The sequence below is a fragment of the Asparagus officinalis genome, chromosome 9, assembly GCF_001876935.1.
Source record: "Asparagus officinalis chromosome 9, Aspof.V1, whole genome shotgun sequence".
Taxonomy (NCBI): Eukaryota; Viridiplantae; Streptophyta; class Magnoliopsida; order Asparagales; family Asparagaceae; genus Asparagus; species Asparagus officinalis.
In genome coordinates, this window is record NC_033802.1 from 180,879 (window position 1) to 199,664 (window position 18,786).

Here is an 18,786-nt window from a genome sequence, read left to right on the forward strand (position 1 = left end):
GGAGTATCTTCAAATTTTTTTATGGGACCTGTATTTTTGGTCAAATCTTTCTTTATTGAAAATTTGTAGGTTTACCAATTAAAGGATGGTTTCTTACCTAGCTAGAAATTATGAATATCAATGAGAGGATTTAGTTGTAGTGATGTAAAACCTTATAGATAAAATGACTTTGTTTCACATTTTACGTCCTCAGAATTGGTTTTTCCTTTAAACAACCCTGTATATTTGGGTATTATATTATCTCAGGGTAACTATAATTTATAACAGCAATACATCACTTCCGTGTTGTATAATGTCAATTGTATGTCGCAATTAACTCTCTATTTTTAATTAATTACTTTAGTTTGTTTGTTTTTGTTTTGTTATAAGAAAAAAATTTAAGATAAAAAAAATTACACATGTGTTGATGACCAGCGGGCAACAAGCTGCGCCGCTAATCCTTTCTGTATTACAAAACCTAACCTACTAAACATGTACTCAGCCGACCCCACATTACTATTCATGAGTTTTTGTACCCTCCTGAGGAACTCCACTGCATCAGCTGCGAGGAAACCAAACGTATGGAAAGCGAACGGGATGAAGCTGTGGTGGTTGTCCTTACAAGCTTGATCATGTTTGGCCACCTTTGCCTCTGCCGCTCTATCCGCTGCATGCCCAACCTTGAACTTTCCATTACTAAACCCCACCAACAGAGACACCCATGTGAGATCAACACAAGCGTGCTCCCCCCCCCTCCCCCCGGCTCCAACTGTAGACAAGAACGTCTGTCGGCCTTAGAGTAGATCTAGCCTCTCCAGGAGGAGTGAGGAGGTTGACCGGCGCTTCCTTCTTTGATGGGATCCCTGCTCTTTGGAGGATATCATACAAGACATCTCTGACTAAGTCGTGTAAGTACTTAAACCCCGGCTGCTTCTGACAGTGGATGACATGCTCTCCAAAAGCATCCATCTGCGTTCTACAACAAACTGGGCACATTGTTCCCTCCACGAACAAAGGAACCAACAACCTGTATCTGAGGATGGCCTGGTACTCCCCCGGAGTCATACGCTGCCCAAATCCCTCAAAAGGCGTGGCCAACAAAAAATCCTGGGCGTGCTTTGATCGCAGGCACCCAACAATCACAACATGCCTCTCTGATAGGTCAAACTCCGTCGATAGATCTCTACAAACGCCACCATAAAGAGATGTTTGCCAAGTAATTCATTGGTTTTGGGGGGCATACCCTTTAGTGGTGATTTGAAGAAGGTCAACCTCATGTATCTTGGCTTGAAGAAAGGCCCTGGCGGAAGTAAAATACCCACATAAAGAACTAAGGATCCAATATTTTTTTTGATGCATTGTAAAATAGATTTACTTTTATTTACATTATTTTTTTATCTTTTTATTTAGTAGTATAGATTTATATTCTTGTATAGTTTATATTTCCTTTTATGTTCTTGTCTGTTTGTTCATAGTTTAGATCTTTAATATTAGTTCTTATTTTCCTCTTTATTGTTGGTTTTTATTTTCATTATCTTTCTTTTATTCTCTCTAGTCTAGATTTTATTTCTTTGTTTTTATTTTCTAAGATGTGGAACTAATTCTTGTAGAAATTTTAAAATTATATGAAACTAGTTTGATTTATTTTATAATTTGTGAATTATTCTCTTATGCTTAAAATGATCATGTTTAAGATAATCAGCTAGAGAGCTAATTGGTAAAAGAAGAATTTGATAATCTATACTTATCTTGAGTGGTTTTGATAGGTTATGAATTCTAGAGTTAATATCTAGTAGTTATTCTTTTCATGAATGTCAATTTTATTTGTATGATAATTTAATAGGTTATGATTTCTTTAAGTGGTTTGATAATATATTGCTTAATAAATGTGTTTGATGGAAATTTGCAGTAAAAGAAATAATGAAAGAAAAATTTGACTTGTATTCCTCTCAAAATCAATTACAATTTGGATTCCGATTACAAAAGAGAGGAGAATGAATTCGATTCTCCCCTTTGTTTAATTCTGGGTTCTTCACGGTGGCGATGAGATGCCTCCCTCGAATGCTCGCGTCGAGTTTGCTTCTCGTTGACGATCCGAACGTCTTGATTCACTGGAACGATGTCATCTCCTCACGATTTGACGCTGTGGAGAACTTGCGTAGCAAGTTTTGAAATAACTCTTGACGAGTTGATAACTCTGAACGAGTTTTAGAAGAACTCGTAGAGTAAGTTTTGAACTCTGATCGAGTTGATAACTCTGAACGAGTTTTAGAAGAACTTGCAGAGCAAGTTTTGAACTCTGATCGAGTTGATAACTCTGAACGAGTTTGAACTCTTGAAAAAGAGTTGATTTGAACCGAAAGTTCGGTTAATAAGCCAAGGAAGAAGCTCCTGTTGCTGGTCTCCAAAACTCCTTGTTGCTGCAGAACGCGGCAAGATGCTCGATCAAGGATCCCCAAAAAGTCAGCTCCCCCCCTCCAAAAAAAAGAGGATCCGAACTCAGTTGAGTTTTGAGGTATTTATAGGGGGTTAAGGGTATAACCGCCCCCTTAAATATCTCCTTAATGAGGGTTTAATGGGGTCTAACTGCTCCCCATAAATCTCTCCATGATAGGGTAGTGATCCCCTAAAATCTTGGGGAGAAAACGGTTCTGGAACCGTTCAAATCGTGCTTGAACGAGTTAAACGCTGAAAACAGCGTTCTGGGCTCGAACTGTGCGTTTCTGGACCTGAAACGCACAGTTGAGGTTGAAAAACGCACAGCTGGGGCTGAAAACGCACAGCTGGAGCTGAAAAACGCACAGCTGGGCTGAAAACGCACAGTTGAGGCTGAAAACGCACAGCTGAGGCTGAAAACGCACAGCTGGGCCTGTAAACGCACAGTTGGCCTGTTTCAGGCTAAAAACGCACAGTTGAGCCCATAAACGCACAGTTGAGCCGTAAACGCACAGTTGGCCTGTAAACGCACAGTTGGCCTGTAAACGCACAGTTGGCCTGTAAACGCACAGTTGGCCTGTAAACGCACAGTTGGCCTGTAAACGCACAGTTGGCCTGTTTCAGGCTAAAAACGCACAGTTGAGCCCATAAACGCACAGTTGAGCCGTAAACGCACAGTTGGCCTGTAAACGCACAGTTGGCCTGTTTCAGGCTAAAAACGCACAGTTGAGCCCATAAACGCACAGTTGACCTGTAAACACACAGTTGGCCTGTTTAAAGGCTGAAAACGCACAGTTGTGCTGTTTTAGCGATTAACTCTGCGTTTTGATGTTGAAAACGCAGAGTTAAGCCTGGGCGTTTTGACTCTGTAACGCAATCTTTTGTTTGTAGGAAATTTGAAGTAAAAAGACAATGAAAGAAAAATTTGACTTGTATTCCTCTCAAAATCAATTACAATTTGGATTCCGATTACAAAAGAGAGGAGAATGAATTTGATTCTCCCCTTTATTTAAAACTGGGTTCTTCACGGTGGCGATGAGATGCCTCCCTCGAATGCTCGCGTCGAGTTTGCTTCTCGTTGACGATCCGAACGTCTTGATTCACTGGAACGATGTCTTCTCCTCACGATTTGACGTTGTGGAGAACTCTGAACGAGTTTAAAACTCTATGAAAGAGTTGATTTAACCGAAAGTCGGTTATAAGCCAAGGATGAAGAAGATCTTGTTGCCGATCTCCAAAGCTCCAACCGAAGGATGAAGGATCCTCTTTTCGCTGCCAAGAAGTTCCAACAGACCAAGCGGATTTTGTCAGAGGTGTAGTGTTAACGTGACAAGAAAAATATTGCTATGGAAGCAATTTTGAGGACTTATCGCTCTATTGGAGAGAGTCGATAAGTTGATTTTGTCAGAGGTGTAGTGTTAACGTGACAAGAAAGATATTGCTTTGGAAGCAATTTTGAGAACTTATCGCTCAATTGGAGAGAGTCGATAAGTTGGTTTGGTCGTCAGAGGTGTGATGTTAACTTGACTGCTTTGTGGACCTACCGCTCTATTAAAGAGAGTCAATAAGTTGATTTTGTCAGAGGTGTAGTGTTAACGTGACAAGAAAGATATTGCTATGGAAGCAATTTTGAGAACTTATCGCTCTATTGGAAAGAGTCGATAAGTTGATTTTTTCAGAGGTGTAGTGTTAACGTGACAGGAAAAATATTGCTATGGAAGCAATTTTGAGGACTTATCGCTCTATTGGAGAGAGTCGATAAGTTGGTTTTGTCAGAGGTGTAGTGTTAACTTGACAGGATTTGTGTTGCGATTGGAGCAACTTTGGGGACTTATCATCCTATTGACGAGGATTGATAAGTGGGTTTTGTCAGAGGTGTATTGTTAACGTGACAAGATTTGTGTTGCGATTGGAGCAACTTTGGGGACTTATCATCCTATTGACGAGGATTGATAAGTGGGTTTTGTCAGAGGTGTAGTGTTAACGTGACAGGATTTGTGTTGCAATTGGAGCAACTTTGGGGACTTATCATCCTATTGACGAGGATTGATAAGTGGGTTTTGTCAGAGGTGTATTGTTAACGTGACAAGATTTGTGTTGCGATTGGAGCAACTTTGGGGACTTATCATCCTATTGACGAGGATTGATAAGTGGGTTTTGTCAGAGGTGTAGTGTTAACGTGACAGGATTTGTGTTGCAATTGGAGCAACTTTGGGGACTTATCATCCTATTGACGAGGATTGATAAGTGGGTTTTGTCAGAGGTGTATTGTTAACGTGACAAGATTTGTGTTGCGATTGGAGCAACTTTGGGGACTTATCATCCTATTGACGAGGATTGATAAGTGGGTTTTGTCAGAGGTGTAGTGTTAACGTGACAGGATTTGTGTTGCAATTGGAGCAACTTTGGGGACTTATCATCCTATTGACGAGGATTGATAAGTGGGTTTTGTCAGAGGTGTATTGTTAACGTGACAAGATTTGTGTTGCGATTGGAGCAACTTTGGGGACTTATCATCCTATTGACGAGGATTGATAAGTGGGTTTTGTCAGAGGTGTAGTGTTAACGTGACAGGATTTGTGTTGCAATTGGAGCAACTTTGGGGACTTATCATCCTATTGACGAGGATTGATAAGTGGGTTTTGTCAGAGGTGTATTGTTAACGTGACAAGATTTGTGTTGCGATTGGAGCAACTTTGGGGACTTATCATCCTATTGACGAGGATTGATAAGTGGGTTTTGTCAGAGGTGTAGTGTTAACGTGACAGGATTTGTGTTGCAATTGGAGCAACTTTGGGGACTTATCATCCTATTGACGAGGATTGATAAGTGGGTTTTGTCAGAGGTGTATTGTTAACGTGACAAGATTTGTGTTGCGATTGGAGCAACTTTGGGGACTTATCATCCTATTGACGAGGATTGATAAGTGGGTTTTGTCAGAGGTGTAGTATTAACGTGACAGGATTTGTGTTGCAATTGGAGCAACTTTGGGGACTTATCATCCTATTGACGAGGATTGATAAGTGGGTTTTGTCAGAGGTGTATTGTTAACGTGACAAGAATTTGTGTTGCGATTGGGGCAACTTTGGGGACTTATCATCCTATTGACGAGGATTGATAAGTGGGTTTTGTCAGAGGTGTAGTGTTAACGTGACAGGATTTGTGTTGCAATTGGAGCAACTTTGGGGACTTACCATCCTATTGACGAGGATTGATAAGTGGGTTTTGTCAGATGTGTATTGTTAACGTGACAAGAATTTGGAGTGATGCAAACTGAATGCATACTCTGTGGGGATGATGATCGTCAGAAGTGTAATGTTAACTCGACGATGTGAAAGATTCGTTACTCTTAATCCAGTGGATTCCAAGTAACCAACCCCCAGTCTTGATGAAGACTTAGCAGGGGAATAAAAAAGAGGTAGACAAGGCACATCACCTAGTGGGCCATTATCTGATGAGTTTGACTATCAGAGGTAACTGTTAACATGATAGTTGTTGGACCCGCCATCCTACTGAAGAGGATTAGCTTCAGTGGCCGTAGTATCTTCCCCTTCTGACTGAGGAGATTGGACTTGGTCCGATTGCTCTGGAGAAGGTTGGGCTTGATCCGATTGCTCGGGCTGATCATGCCTACTTTGTTCTTCAGCTTTGATCCTGACAATGATTTTTTGAGCCTGCTCGCCTTGAGAGATTAGTTGTCTCCAAGAACGGCATTCTGCAACTCCTATTCGGGCTAGGAGGTCGGTTTGCAAGTTGTGTCGACAGGTCTCTACTAAGGTAGATTGTGTCATACCTGACGAACACCGGAGAGCCATGGATCGGAACCTTTTGACATAGGCTTTGACGGACTCCCTCTTCTTCTGCTTAGTAGCAAGAAGGGTATGGATGGAGACTTCTGTATCCTCTTCAAAGAATCTTGACAGGAAGAGTCTCTCTAGATCCGCCCACTTTTGGATACAGCCCGCAGGCAGTTTCCTGAACCATTCAAAGGCAATTCCCTTGAGGGTGCCAATGAACAATCGAGCCAGTATGGCATCGTTCGATATTATATTTCCAGTCTGTGACTTGAAATGATAAATATGTTGGTTCGGTGATCCCGTGCCGTCAAAAGTTTGTAGCGTCGGGACCTCGAACTTTGGAGGATAAGGGGATGCATCCCATTCGGCAGGATAGGGTCTGATAACTCCCTCATCTTGGAGCTCGCTTCTGTTAGCAATGGCTTTAAGGCGGGCTTCCAATTCTTCCATTTTGGCAGACTGAAGATTCTGCTCGTTCTCAGTCTCTCTTCCTCCATCAGAGGAAGATTCCAGTTTGTGGGCTTCTTGGTCAGAAGCTGTATCATCAACCACTTTTCCCTTCCCTTTGCTTGTGTGAGGTCGGGATGAAGACGCTTTTCCTCTCCGGGAAGATTCTTGCCTAAGCGGCGAATCTGTCTCTTGAGATTTGGCCTTGTCTGCGACGATTTGAGTCAACATGGCCATGAGTTCATTGATGGCCTCCTGCTGAGATTTGAGCATGGCTTCCTGTTCATCAAGTCTCTTTGAAAGGTCTTCCGAATGTTCTGCCATGTGGACGAAGCTCTCATGCCCAACGAAAGAGCTTGATGATTGGGACTCCGCAATGGCTGAGTGTTCGTCATCGGAATTAGTTTCTCTGGCCAAACTCCGATAGTTGACAGGGGGAATGGCTCCTGTTCGCGTCCGAGTGCGTTAGTAGACTCCTTCAAACTCGTTAACGATTTCTCTGACGCTTGGAGAATGATCTGTCTCTGACTCGTCAGAACTAAGGGTTGATGATCTCCCTCTACCAACCATGTTAGAAGTGACTCCAAGGTATTCAACCTCTAAAGTCTTCTTCCTGTGATGATGTCGTCGATTACTGAGCAAAACGACATTCGTCGGTCGGTTGAACATCGACAGCAATTCCCGCAAGTCAGAGACTTGGGATGAACCTCTCACAGAGCGTGAGGGTAAAGATGGAACCCCCTGTCCATTAAAGGATGAGACTGGCTCCTGGTGAACATGGATCTTGAGTCCACGTTGATCTTTTTGAACACGACAAATCTCATCGTGTTCTGAAGAAGAAACACGAGGGTCGTGTTCTGTTTTACTAACGCTAGACCGAAGTCTGCGTTTTGTTGATGAAACGCACCTTTGCCGGTTGCGTTTTTGTTGGTTAACGCAGTTTGTAAGTCTGCGTTTTGGATCTTGAACGCACTCCTGAGAGTTGCGTTTTGGTTCTGAAACGCACTCCTGAGAGTTGCATTCCGCCAAATCAACGCAGTTTTGAAGGCTGCGTTTTGATTGCACAACGCACCACTGAGGGCTGCGTTTGGCATAAACTGAGCCCACTCCTTTAGAGGTAGGGCTGCTCGAGTAATCTCGGCGACTAAAGGAGAGGGTTTCCTTTGGCATAGGAGCAACCTTTGGAGCTTTAGTCTCCTTGGCACCTCTCACAGAGCGTGAGGGTAGAGATGGAACCCCCTGTCCGTTAAAGGATGGGACTGGTTCTTGGTAAACATGAATTTTAAATCCATGTTGATCATTTTGAACACGACGAATCACATCGTGTTCCAAAGAAGGAACACGAGGGTCGTGTTTAGCTTGATTAACGCAAGACCAAAGTCTGCGTTTTGCTAGTGAAACGCAGTCCTGCGATCTGCGTTCGGATTCAGAAACGCACTCCTGAGAGTTGCGTTCAGTTTGTGAAACGCACTCCTGAGAGTTGCGTTTTGGTTCTGGGACGCACTCTTGAGAGTTGCGTTCAGCCAGATCAACGCAGGTTTGATGTCTGCGTTTAAATTTTGGAACGCACTCCTGAGAGTTGCGTTTAGCTTGGCTTATGCAGAGCTCATGTTGAGGCTCGCAAACGCGGAGTTCGCGTTGATTGGAGGATCGGCTTTTTTGACGTTGTGCCGAAATCGAGTCTTCTCGGAAAGAGCTTCCTCGTACTTGGCTTGATCAAACTCTACAACGAGAGTTTCAACAGTTGTTCCAGTGAGATGGACATCGGATTGTGCCACCACTTCTTCGTCAGAGAAGCTAGTCCCCAGCGGAGTCGCCATCTTTTGTTTGTTGGAAATTTGTAGTAAAAGAAATAATGAAAGAAAAATTTGACTTGTATTCCTCTCAAAATCAATTACAATTTGGATTCCGATTACAAAAGAGAGGAGAATGAATTTGATTCTCCCCTTTGTTTAATTCTGGGTTCTTCACGGTGGCGATGAGATGCCTCCCTCGAATGCTCGCGTCGAGTTTGCTTCTCGTTGACGATCCGAACGTCTTGATTCACTGGAACGATGTCATCTCCTCACGATTTGACGCTGTGGAGAACTTGCGTGGCAAGTTTTGAAATAACTCTTGACGAGTTGATAACTCCAAACAAGTTTTAGAAGAACTTGCAGAGCAAGTTTTGAACTCTGATCGAGTTGATAACTCTGAACGAGTTTTAGAAGAACTTGCAGAGCAAGTTTTGAACTCTGATCGAGTTGATAACTCTGAACGAGTTTGAACTCTTGAAAAAGAGTTGATTTGAACCGAAAGTTCGGTTAATAAGCCAAGGAAGAAGCTCCTGTTGCTGGTCTCCAAAACTCCTTGTTGCTGCAGAACGCGGCAAGATGCTCGATCAAGGATCCCCAAAAAGTCAGCTCCCCCCCTCCCCAAAAAAGAGGATCCGAACTCAGTTGAGTTTTGAGGTATTTATAGGGGGTTAAGGGTATAACCGCCCCCTTAAATATCTCCTTAATGAGGGTTTAATGGGGTCTAACTGCTCCCCATAAATCTCTCCATGATAGGGTAGTGATCCCCTAAAATCTTGGGGAGAAAACGGTTCTGGAACCGTTCAAATCGTGCTTGAACGAGTTAAACGCTGAAAACAGCGTTCTGGGCTCGAACTGTGCGTTTCTGGACCTGAAACGCACAGTTGAGGTTGAAAAACGCACAGCTGGGGCTGAAAACGCACAGCTGGAGCTGAAAAACGCACAGCTGGGCTGAAAACGCACAGTTGAGGCTGAAAACGCACAGCTGAGGCTGAAAACGCACAGCTGGGCCTGTAAACGCACAGTTGGCCTGTTTCAGGCTAAAAACGCACAGTTGTGCTGTTTTAAAGATTAACTCTGCGTTTCTAGATTGAAAACGCAGAGTTGAGCCTGTTTAAAGGCTGAAAACGCACAGTTGTGCTGTTTTAGCGATTAACTCTGCGTTTTGATGTTGAAAACGCAGAGTTGAGCATGTGCGCTTTGACTCTGTAATGCAGAGGCGAACCTTAGGCGGGCTTGGCGGGCTTCAGGCTAAGTCCAATGTTCTGATGAAGTCCAGTCTTGCAGACGGACCTCAGAACATAATTTGCTGCGAAGAACAGGTCATAACTTTCAAACCGTAAGTCGGAATTAGACGAATTATATATGAAAATCGGCTATCTCGACGAGACGGGGCCATCCGAACCAAGCCGGAGGCTTTGGTTCGCTTCCTCCGTTTTGCCAAATTCCTTACGGTTTGAGAGATATCTGCATTTTAATATGAAGAGACCGTCAATTTGTAGTCTCTTTTGCTAGAGCTTTGCACAGATCGTCCTCTTGTAATCTTCGTCTTGGCTCCTTGAAAATATGAGAGTCGTCAGGTTGTAACTCCCGATGTTGATTGTGAATGCTGTTGAATTGGGGCCTTCATTAGTTGTTGTGAAGGTCGTCAGATTGTAACCTTCTACGTGAAAGTCCTCAAATTGTAGCCTTCTGGAAGTCGTCAGATTATAACTTCCATCATCGGTGTTTGATGAGGGATTAACTATCTATTGTGATTTTTAGACAGCCTACAAAATGTTAAGTAAAATGTAATAAAAAATAGTTCATAATTTCTAAATAAAATTGACTAGTGGATTCAATTTTAGATTTCTCGTATCTTTAATTGAACCATTCATCTTTTACTTTCTTGATTTTTTTAATTATTAATTAATTAATTATTTTTTAATTTTATTTTCCTCTATTTCCTCATCTTTCTTTCTCCCCTCTTAATCTATTTTTATTTTATATGCACAACCACTATTTTATCTCTCCACAACCACTTCTATCAGTCGTAATTGTCACAAAATATAATTTAAAATTTAATTTTAATTATTTTCTACAACAACTTTCTTATAGGATCAGACATTTTTCAGTACTATATTTTGATAGTAATGCACCCCCCACCTGATAACCGTCCCTATACAAGATCCATCTCCTGCCAAATCTGACGATTCTTCAATTCTCTCCATCTTCTTCCTCATTTTTTTTTCATTATTAAAACTAGACTGGAAGCCGAACCCTACAATTCCATGTCAACGTCCTCGCAACCTCCCTTTGCCTCATTGGAGAGATCTCGTTGAATCAATCAGGTATTAACTTTTACACATAGTATATATCAAACCAATTTTTATTTTCTTGCCTAATTTTAAAATCTTTGCTCGAAAATAAATAAAACATACACAACATCACCCGACTCAAATCTAGATTCTGATGGATTGGTTGAGGTTTACATGTGCTCTTAAACAAATCACGAGTTCTTGGCTTCCTCTTATGCAAGGTTTAGCCAGATTAATCACAGAATATATAGGTCAAAACAAATTAAAAAAATTATAAAATAAAAAATGATTGGCGATTGTCACTGAACCAGCGAGTCCGACGGTGAACTTGGCGGTGAAAATAAAAAATTACAAAATAATTTTTCAATTCTTGAATTAATTAAAAATTATTTTGTATTATATTTAATTAATTCAGGAATTGAAGATTAGGATGAGAACTTTTTAATTGTATTTTAGTTGATTGATATTTAGTGGGTCTTAATTGATTTCACTTGATATTTGGCAAGCTTTTAGTTCTTGATCAATTTGGAGGAATGCTCTTTGGTGAATATGCTAATTGGAAACAATAAAAGCAATGGATGAGTTTGTAATTGACAAATGTTAATTGAGTATACAAAGAGACTAATTAGTAGACTCTTAGATATAAATTATTTACTATACTGAATGTACTTATAAGTTTTGAATAAATTTAAATTATTTACCATATTGAATATACTTATAAGTTATGAAACCTTAAATGAAGTATGTTGTAATCAACTAGCACATATGTTTAATTTATTGTTTGTTGCTTACATGAGATCAAGTTCAATATTTAAAAAAAAAAAACCCATCAAAATTATAACCCAACCTTAATAAGAAGAAACAATTGAAACTTCCATTGCTATTGAGTTCTCGAGGTTGCAAGAACTCAAAACAGCAGTAATAAGATCTTGCACTTCATGTTGAACATTTTATTTTTTTTCAAATTTATTGGTCAATGATCGTTTCAATGTTGACTTGACAAAAGTCATTTCTTTTGTTTGCTTTGAGTAATTTTACTTTGAGTGATTTTATCGGGTAAGATTTTGTGTAAAGCTTATGTCACAGCCAGGCCCGTTAGCGTGCGATGTAAGCCATATGACCCACTCCATATGACCCACTGAGTGTGTTTGGCTAAAACCACTCCAAAATCGAATAGCTGATGGTACATTTGGCTCCTCAGACTTACTATTAAACCATCAAAATTCTCTTTGTTTTCCTGATGTGGGACTAGATACTGGGGGCTTTTCAGATTATGAAGTGCATGAAGTACTAGATTGTGAGTTGTCTAATGAACAAGAATCCCTACAATGCTATAGAATGGAATGTTAGATCTTATAAAAACTTGAGATCTAAACCATAAAGCCATGATTAATTCAAAGAGATTTATAAGAATCAAAAGAAAAGAGCGGAAGCTTATACCTAAATCCATAGATTAAACTTGAGATGGGTTTTGGATCTTCTAACTTTAGGGTTTCTCTAGCCAAATTTCTCTCTAGATGGGGGTGAAGAGAATTAGAGAATGTAACTCTATATTAGGGACCATAACCCCTTATTTATAGGTATTGTACATTTACAATTTGGCCCATCATCAAATCACAATTACAACCTGGTATCTGCACATATAACCCCATGATTATATTTAAATACCCATTAACCCAAATTGATTGATCACTTTAGTGGGTTATCCTAAAGGATAGCAATACACACAGATTAATCATATGTGTCCATAAATAGATTTAATTAGATTTAAATCCAACATGGAAAAGCATAGAAGTAAAAGAGTAAAAACAAGCATCATCAACAAAGCAACCTATGCGGAACATAAAACAAATATAACAAAAAAAAGGAAAAAAAAGAACAATCATCAAATGGCAAATCAGTCTCACTTGGTTGTATTTAAGTATTACTGAAACCAGTCTCACTGCAAAAGATGTACAAAGTTAGAACTCCATCAATGGCAAATCAGTTATTTAAGACAGATCAATCTTAACTTTGGCCTATTAAAGAAGAGATTAGAAGATATATACAATGTTTTAACTGATTAATTACATAAGGGGAGAGCTGACGTAATGGTACATCATGCACCTGATTGTAGCCCAAGAACAGTACTTTGCACAAGCAATCGAAAAGAAAAGAAGTGCTTCCCTTCGAGAATCGAAAAGATGGAAGTTCTTAACAGGGGGACAGTTTCTGGAGATACTTAATTTGATCGATCCTGAATATATGTCCAGCTTCAAACTTTGCCAGGGCAGTACGTGTGGATCCATGGTAGAGTGCTAATACTCAAACACGTACATTACTGAGAGGACTGGCATCAAGACGGTGTTCTTAAATCTGTGAAATTAAAATGAAACTCTCTTTCTCGTTGTATCTAGCAAAAAAATATATATCTTTTTCATCCGCGTGAAGTAGATTTTTTTTATGAGGTGGATGTGAGTTGTAATCAGTCCAAGGATTGTTAGTTAGTAGAATTCTAATTAGAGTAGAATACTAGTTAGTAGATAGTTTTCTAGTTATTGGATAAGATTAGAGTTGTAATCTTAATCCTATATATATATGTAAACAATTGTTGAGTTTAGAAGTGTGTGAATAAAACTCCAGAAAAAAACTTCCGAACTCCTCTTCTTCCCTCTCTGTTTTCCGGCCAAATATAAAAGTAGTCTCTGTCTTTTTCCTGCAGCAACACCTTCTTCAACGCAGGCTCTGTTTTTGTTCTTTCGGCCAAATACAAAGGAAGGTTGTGCTTATTTAATTCCTGCAGTCACACTACCATCAAGATTCGGCCACTTGAAGCCATTATCTCTTTTGTGTTTGCAAATTAAGAAGCTTAGGCCGATCCTATTGAAAGCCAACAAGTGGTATCAGAGCCGGTGTATGCCTAAGTATCAACCAAGATCTGAAGAGATGACGAGTACGGAGAAGATGACGACCAAGGTGGGTTCGCTCACTCTTCAATACCCGACGTTATCGAGGGACAACTATGCTTCGTGGGCGATCAAGATGAAAGTCTACATGAAGGCTCAAGACGTGTGAGATGCCATTGAGCCCGCGGCAGGCGCGTCCGTGGAACACAGGAAGGATCAGATGGCGTTGGTGGCCATCTACCAGGGGATTCCTGAAGAGACTTTGATGGTGATCGCAGAGAAGCAAACGGCAAAAGAGGCATGGGAGACGTTGAAAACTATGCACCTAGGAGCAGATCGTGTGAGGAACGCGAAGGTGCAGACCTTGAAGTCCGAGTTCGAACTTCTCCGGATGAAGGAGAATGACAACGTCGACGATTTTTCGACGAAGTTGACAGGAGTCGTCAACAAGATCCGGGCTTTAGGCGGCGAGATGGAGGAGAACTACGTCGTCAGAAAGCTACTTCGGGCGGTACCGGAGAGATTCCTTACTATCGTCTCCACGATTGAACAGTTCGGGGACATCGACGACATGACACTCGAGGAGGCGATCGGGCGTCTCAAAGCCCACGAGGAGAGGGCACGTGTTTTTCGAAACAACGTCGACGATCACCTATTGTTGACGCATGCGGAGTGGCAAGCAAGGAGCAAGAAGAACGGCGGAGGCTTCCTCTCAACACCTACAACCAATGATGGCAGCGGTCGAGGACGAGGTCGCGGGGCCGGTCGTGGGCGTGGCCGTGGCCAAAGAGGCCGAGGCGGACAGCAGTACCACGGCAGCGGACAGCAGTACCACGGCAGCGGACAGCAGTACCACGGCAGCGGACAGCAGTACCACGGAGGCCGCGGAGGGGAGCACGGCGGCCAGGCAGGCCGAGGCGGCTTCGGCGGCAGAGGAGGACGTCCAGGAGGTGGTTTCGGCCATGGAGGTGCAGCTCGCCAGGAGGGGGAGAGTAGCACAAGCGGTGGTCGAGACAAATCCAACATCAAATGCTTCAATTGCGGAGTATACGGGCACTTTCAGTCGGAGTGTCACAAGCAACGCCGCAACCACGAACAGGAGGCTCATCTCACCCGTGCATATGACGAGGAGCCAACCTTGATGATGGCTATGTTAGAAGAATCGTCAAGTGCTATTTTGCTTAATGAAGAGAAGGTGGTGCCGGATTTACTTACAGCGGGGGAGGCACAAGTTGCCAACGACGTTTGGTACCTCGACAACGGAGCTAGCAACCACATGACCGGCCACCGAAACAAGTTCAAGGAGCTCGACGAGAACATCAAGGGAACCGTCAAGTTTGGTGATGGATCCGCGGTAGAGAGACAAGGGGAAAGGCTCTATCCTCTTCAGTGCCAAGCAACGGCGATCAAAGCTACTACCTGAGGTCATATTTAATTCAAGTTTGAAAATCTACCTTATAGGCCTTGGTCCAATGAACTGCAGATGGGAGTAAGGTTAGTTGTTGCTAGCGACGAGATTGATGAGGGTGTTTGATAGGAACGGTGCTCTTTCGATGAGGGTGACACGATTCGAAACTAACCGAGTGTACACGATAGAGTTTAAAGACTTGCAAGCACGGCGTGTTTGATGGCGAACGATTACAGATCCAGCACTTGGTTATGCATGCTCGCTTGGAGCATGCAAATTTCTTCTTCGCCTCTAAGATGATGACTGATAAGAGGATGCTTCCGATTGCCGAAGATCTGCACCCCGGAATCAACTGAGGCGAAGGATGCCTTGTGTCGCCAAAGCAAGCAAGCTGGCGTTCCCCTTCGCAGCAACTTCAGAAGCTCAGAAGGCTGTGGAATTAGTACATGCTACCTATGTGGTGCCTATCACCACATCAGCACTTGCGGTAGCAGCTACTTTCCTTCTTATTTGTTGGATGATTTCAGGGCGATGAATTGGGTATACATGTTGAAGCCAGAGGTCAACTTGTGGAAACCTTCAAGAAGTTCAGAAACAGAGGTGAGAAATCCATGTGACCCACAAGGTGAAGACATTAAGGACGGATCGTGTGGCGATGTTCTTGTCAAAGGATTCACCCAAATTTTGTGAAGACTACGGCATCAAGCGTCATCTCCACTGCCTACCGTAACACGCCGCAGCAAACGGTGTAGTGGAGCAGGGTAACGCACGGTGAATGACCATGGCGAGAAGCCCTACTTAAGACATGCATATGCCTAGGAACTATGGTGGTACGCGAAGCGTTAGACACCCAAGCAGGTGTACATCCTCACCGACAACCAACGCAAAGGCGTTGCACCGACCACACAGAAACAAAACGCTACCGAAGTGCATTGGTTTGGTAAGAAACGCCCACCAATCGAACACTTGAGAGTTTTCGGTGTGGCGCCTGTGAAATTGCGTCTTCCAACACAAGAAACTCGACGACCGAAATCGGTGTATAATTGGGGTAGAAGAGGAAAGAAAACAAGAGCTATCGCTCTACGACCCATTACACACGGCAGATATTCGTGTCAGCAGGCGATGTCGTGTATGAGAAGGAAAAGAATGGCAGATGGAGCGGCGGATGGAGATGTAGAACCACCAAAACTGGTGGCAGCTCGCACAAGCGGAAGAGGAATCAGCAAGTAGTCCAGCACCTATCAAGGCAAATGCATTGGCCAACCTCGCAGCTGGCCGAAAAAATCAGAACTCAGCACTGGACAGTCCTGGCTGGCGAACGAGATGACGCAGCAACTGCCATTCAGACCCAGATCCGCAGCAGATTCCCTGGGTGCCAGGCAACTCCAGCGGCCAGCACAGTATCAGCGCACCGCACGCTCTGATCAGTTCAGTCTGACAGCCGCGCCAGCCGAGGGCACAGCAAAACAGCAGCCCGACAACGTCATATAGACGCTGGCCATCGTCCGCAAGGAGTCTTGGACGCTGCAGTCTGGACAGCAGCAACTCCACTGTCTTGCAAGCGCGAACCAGGGGCCGTTTCTCACTGGTCCAGAACTGCTGCATTGAGAGCAAGCGAACCTACACCTGTTGATGCGTTCGGAACACCGCTGAAGCTGCAACATACTCCTGCTAAGCGCTATCGTCTTGCGGACAAGAACATTATGGCGGAGACGGAGGTGCATTGACCCACTGCAGAGGAGTTGTTCCTTGATCTCGAGAACCTGCAAACTACATTGGGCTGCAACACGATCGAGAATCGCGGACTGCCAATGGAGAAGGAAATAGAGGCCATCCGAGAAGAACAAGACTTGGATATCAACGAGTTCCCGGCGGAGTTCAACCATTGTCTCAAATGGGTATACAAACTGAAGAAGGACCAATGAAATGGCAACATCCTCCAAGCACAAAGCAAGACTTGTAGCAAAAGGAATACGTCCAGCAGCAAGGCGTGGACTTCGATGAGGTGTTTGCACTCACCCCGACGTGCAAGGTTGATTACCCTAATCAGAATTATCCTCGCTCCATACATCATGCAGCAGAACGGGTGGGAGGTGCACCATGTTGATTCGTGAAGTCGGCATTCCTAAATGGTGATCTCCAGGAAAGAAGTTTCATGAGTTCAACCTGAAGGGTCCGTTTGTGAAGAATCAAGAGCACAACGGTCTACAAGGTCGCAAGGCATCATACGGTCTAACGCAGCACCTCGGGCCATGGAACACGCGCCTCGACAAGTGCATGAAGGGGCATCGATTTGCAAGATGCACATCAGGGCAGTGCGTATAACCACAAGGATAACAGAGGATACACTCATTTTGTTGTACGTAGTGAACTTGATCGTATATCGCGGCTCGGGCGAATTGAAGATAAAGTATGTTCAAAATGCAACAAATGATGAAGAGTGTCGGACGATGAGTGACCCGTTGGTTTTAAGCTTTCCTGTTATCTGGCATCGAGGTTGGATACAGCGAGATGATTTATGCACTTAGGCAGCGACCTAATGCCAGAAGGTTTTGGGTCCAGTTCGGCATGATGGATTTGCAACGCCGACGCAATATCTATGGAAACAAAGCAAAGCTTGGATATAAGGATTATGAAGGACCCGTGACCGTGACGGAGTAATAGACGGACTTATCGGATTCTTGAGGTATCTAACTCAGCCGCTTGACGCCGATATCACATATAGCCGTGGGGGATTGTGAATAGGTAGCATGGAGCACACCTACAGTTTTGCATAGCACAGGTTGTCAAGCATATTTTGAAGCTACGTGAAGGGTATATGTCCCTTACGATTGGTGTACAAACGAGGCTCGAGGCCAATGAAGAGTTGTGGATCAACTGACAGAGAACTTGTGCGGAGATGTGATGATGGCAGCACAGCGGCATGGGCACTTTATCTAGGTGACAGTTTGGTCAACATTGACCACAGAACGGCAGAAGACATCCATGGCAATTATCATCCTGCGAGGTCTCAATTTATGGCGGCAACTGGCAGGCACGCGTGCCAAGGTTGTGGATGAGGAGTTAATCCAGCGAGTGATTGGGAGTGAGCCCAAGCCTGTCAGCACCTTTGTGGACAACAAATCCGCATTGCCTTATGAAGAATCCAGTTTCTATGGAAGAACAAGATATCGACACACGTTTTCAATCATTCGTGATGTGTTGAGCGAGGACAGATTAAAGTGGAGTTTGCGTCGAGCAACGAGCGAGCAGCGAGCGATATTCTCACGAAGGACTACAAGGTGAAGTTCATCGAGATGCGGCGAGCTTCTAGAGTAGGATTTGAATCTTGGTCCAGATTAAGGGGGAGAATGTGAGTTGGTAATCAGTCCAAAAAGGATTGTATAGTTAGTAGAATTCTAATTAAGCAGTAGAATACAGTTAGTAGATAGTTTCTAAGTTATTTGGATAGATTTAGAGTTGTAATCTAATCCATAATATATACTGTAAACAGATTGTTGATTTAGAAGTGTTGAATAAAATCCAGAAAAAAACTTCTCGACTCCTCTTCTCCACCTCTCTGTTTTCGCAAATATAAAGTATCTCCTGTGCTTTTTTCCTGCAGGCAACAACCTTCTTCACGAGGCTTCGTTTTGTTCTGTTCCGGCAAATACAAAGGAAGTTGTGCTATTTAATTCTGCAGTCACACATACCATCAAGATTCGGCCACGTTGAAGCCAATTATCTCTTTTTGTGTTTTGCAAT

General features: G+C 43.0%; 2 protein-coding genes across 2 annotated transcripts in view; both read left to right on the forward strand.

Annotated features, from left to right (window-relative positions):
• Positions 13,855–15,057, forward strand: LOC109824088 (keratin, type I cytoskeletal 9-like). Its single transcript, XM_020390610.1, has one exon. The coding sequence runs from the start codon at positions 13,855–13,857 to the stop codon at positions 15,055–15,057; it is 1,203 nt and encodes a 400-aa protein (XP_020246199.1).
• Positions 18,028–18,786, forward strand: part of LOC109824089 (subtilisin-like protease SBT5.3) — a 29,166-nt gene continuing 28,407 nt past the window's right edge. Inside the window, 1 exon segment of the mRNA XM_020390611.1 lies at positions 18,028–18,323. Coding sequence (XP_020246200.1) covers positions 18,028–18,323 — 296 coding nt within the window.

Coding starts and splice junctions, on each gene's coding strand:
- LOC109824088 (XM_020390610.1), top strand. CDS start 13,855: ATGGCGTTGGTGGCCATCTACCAGGGGATTCCTGAAGAGACTTTGATG.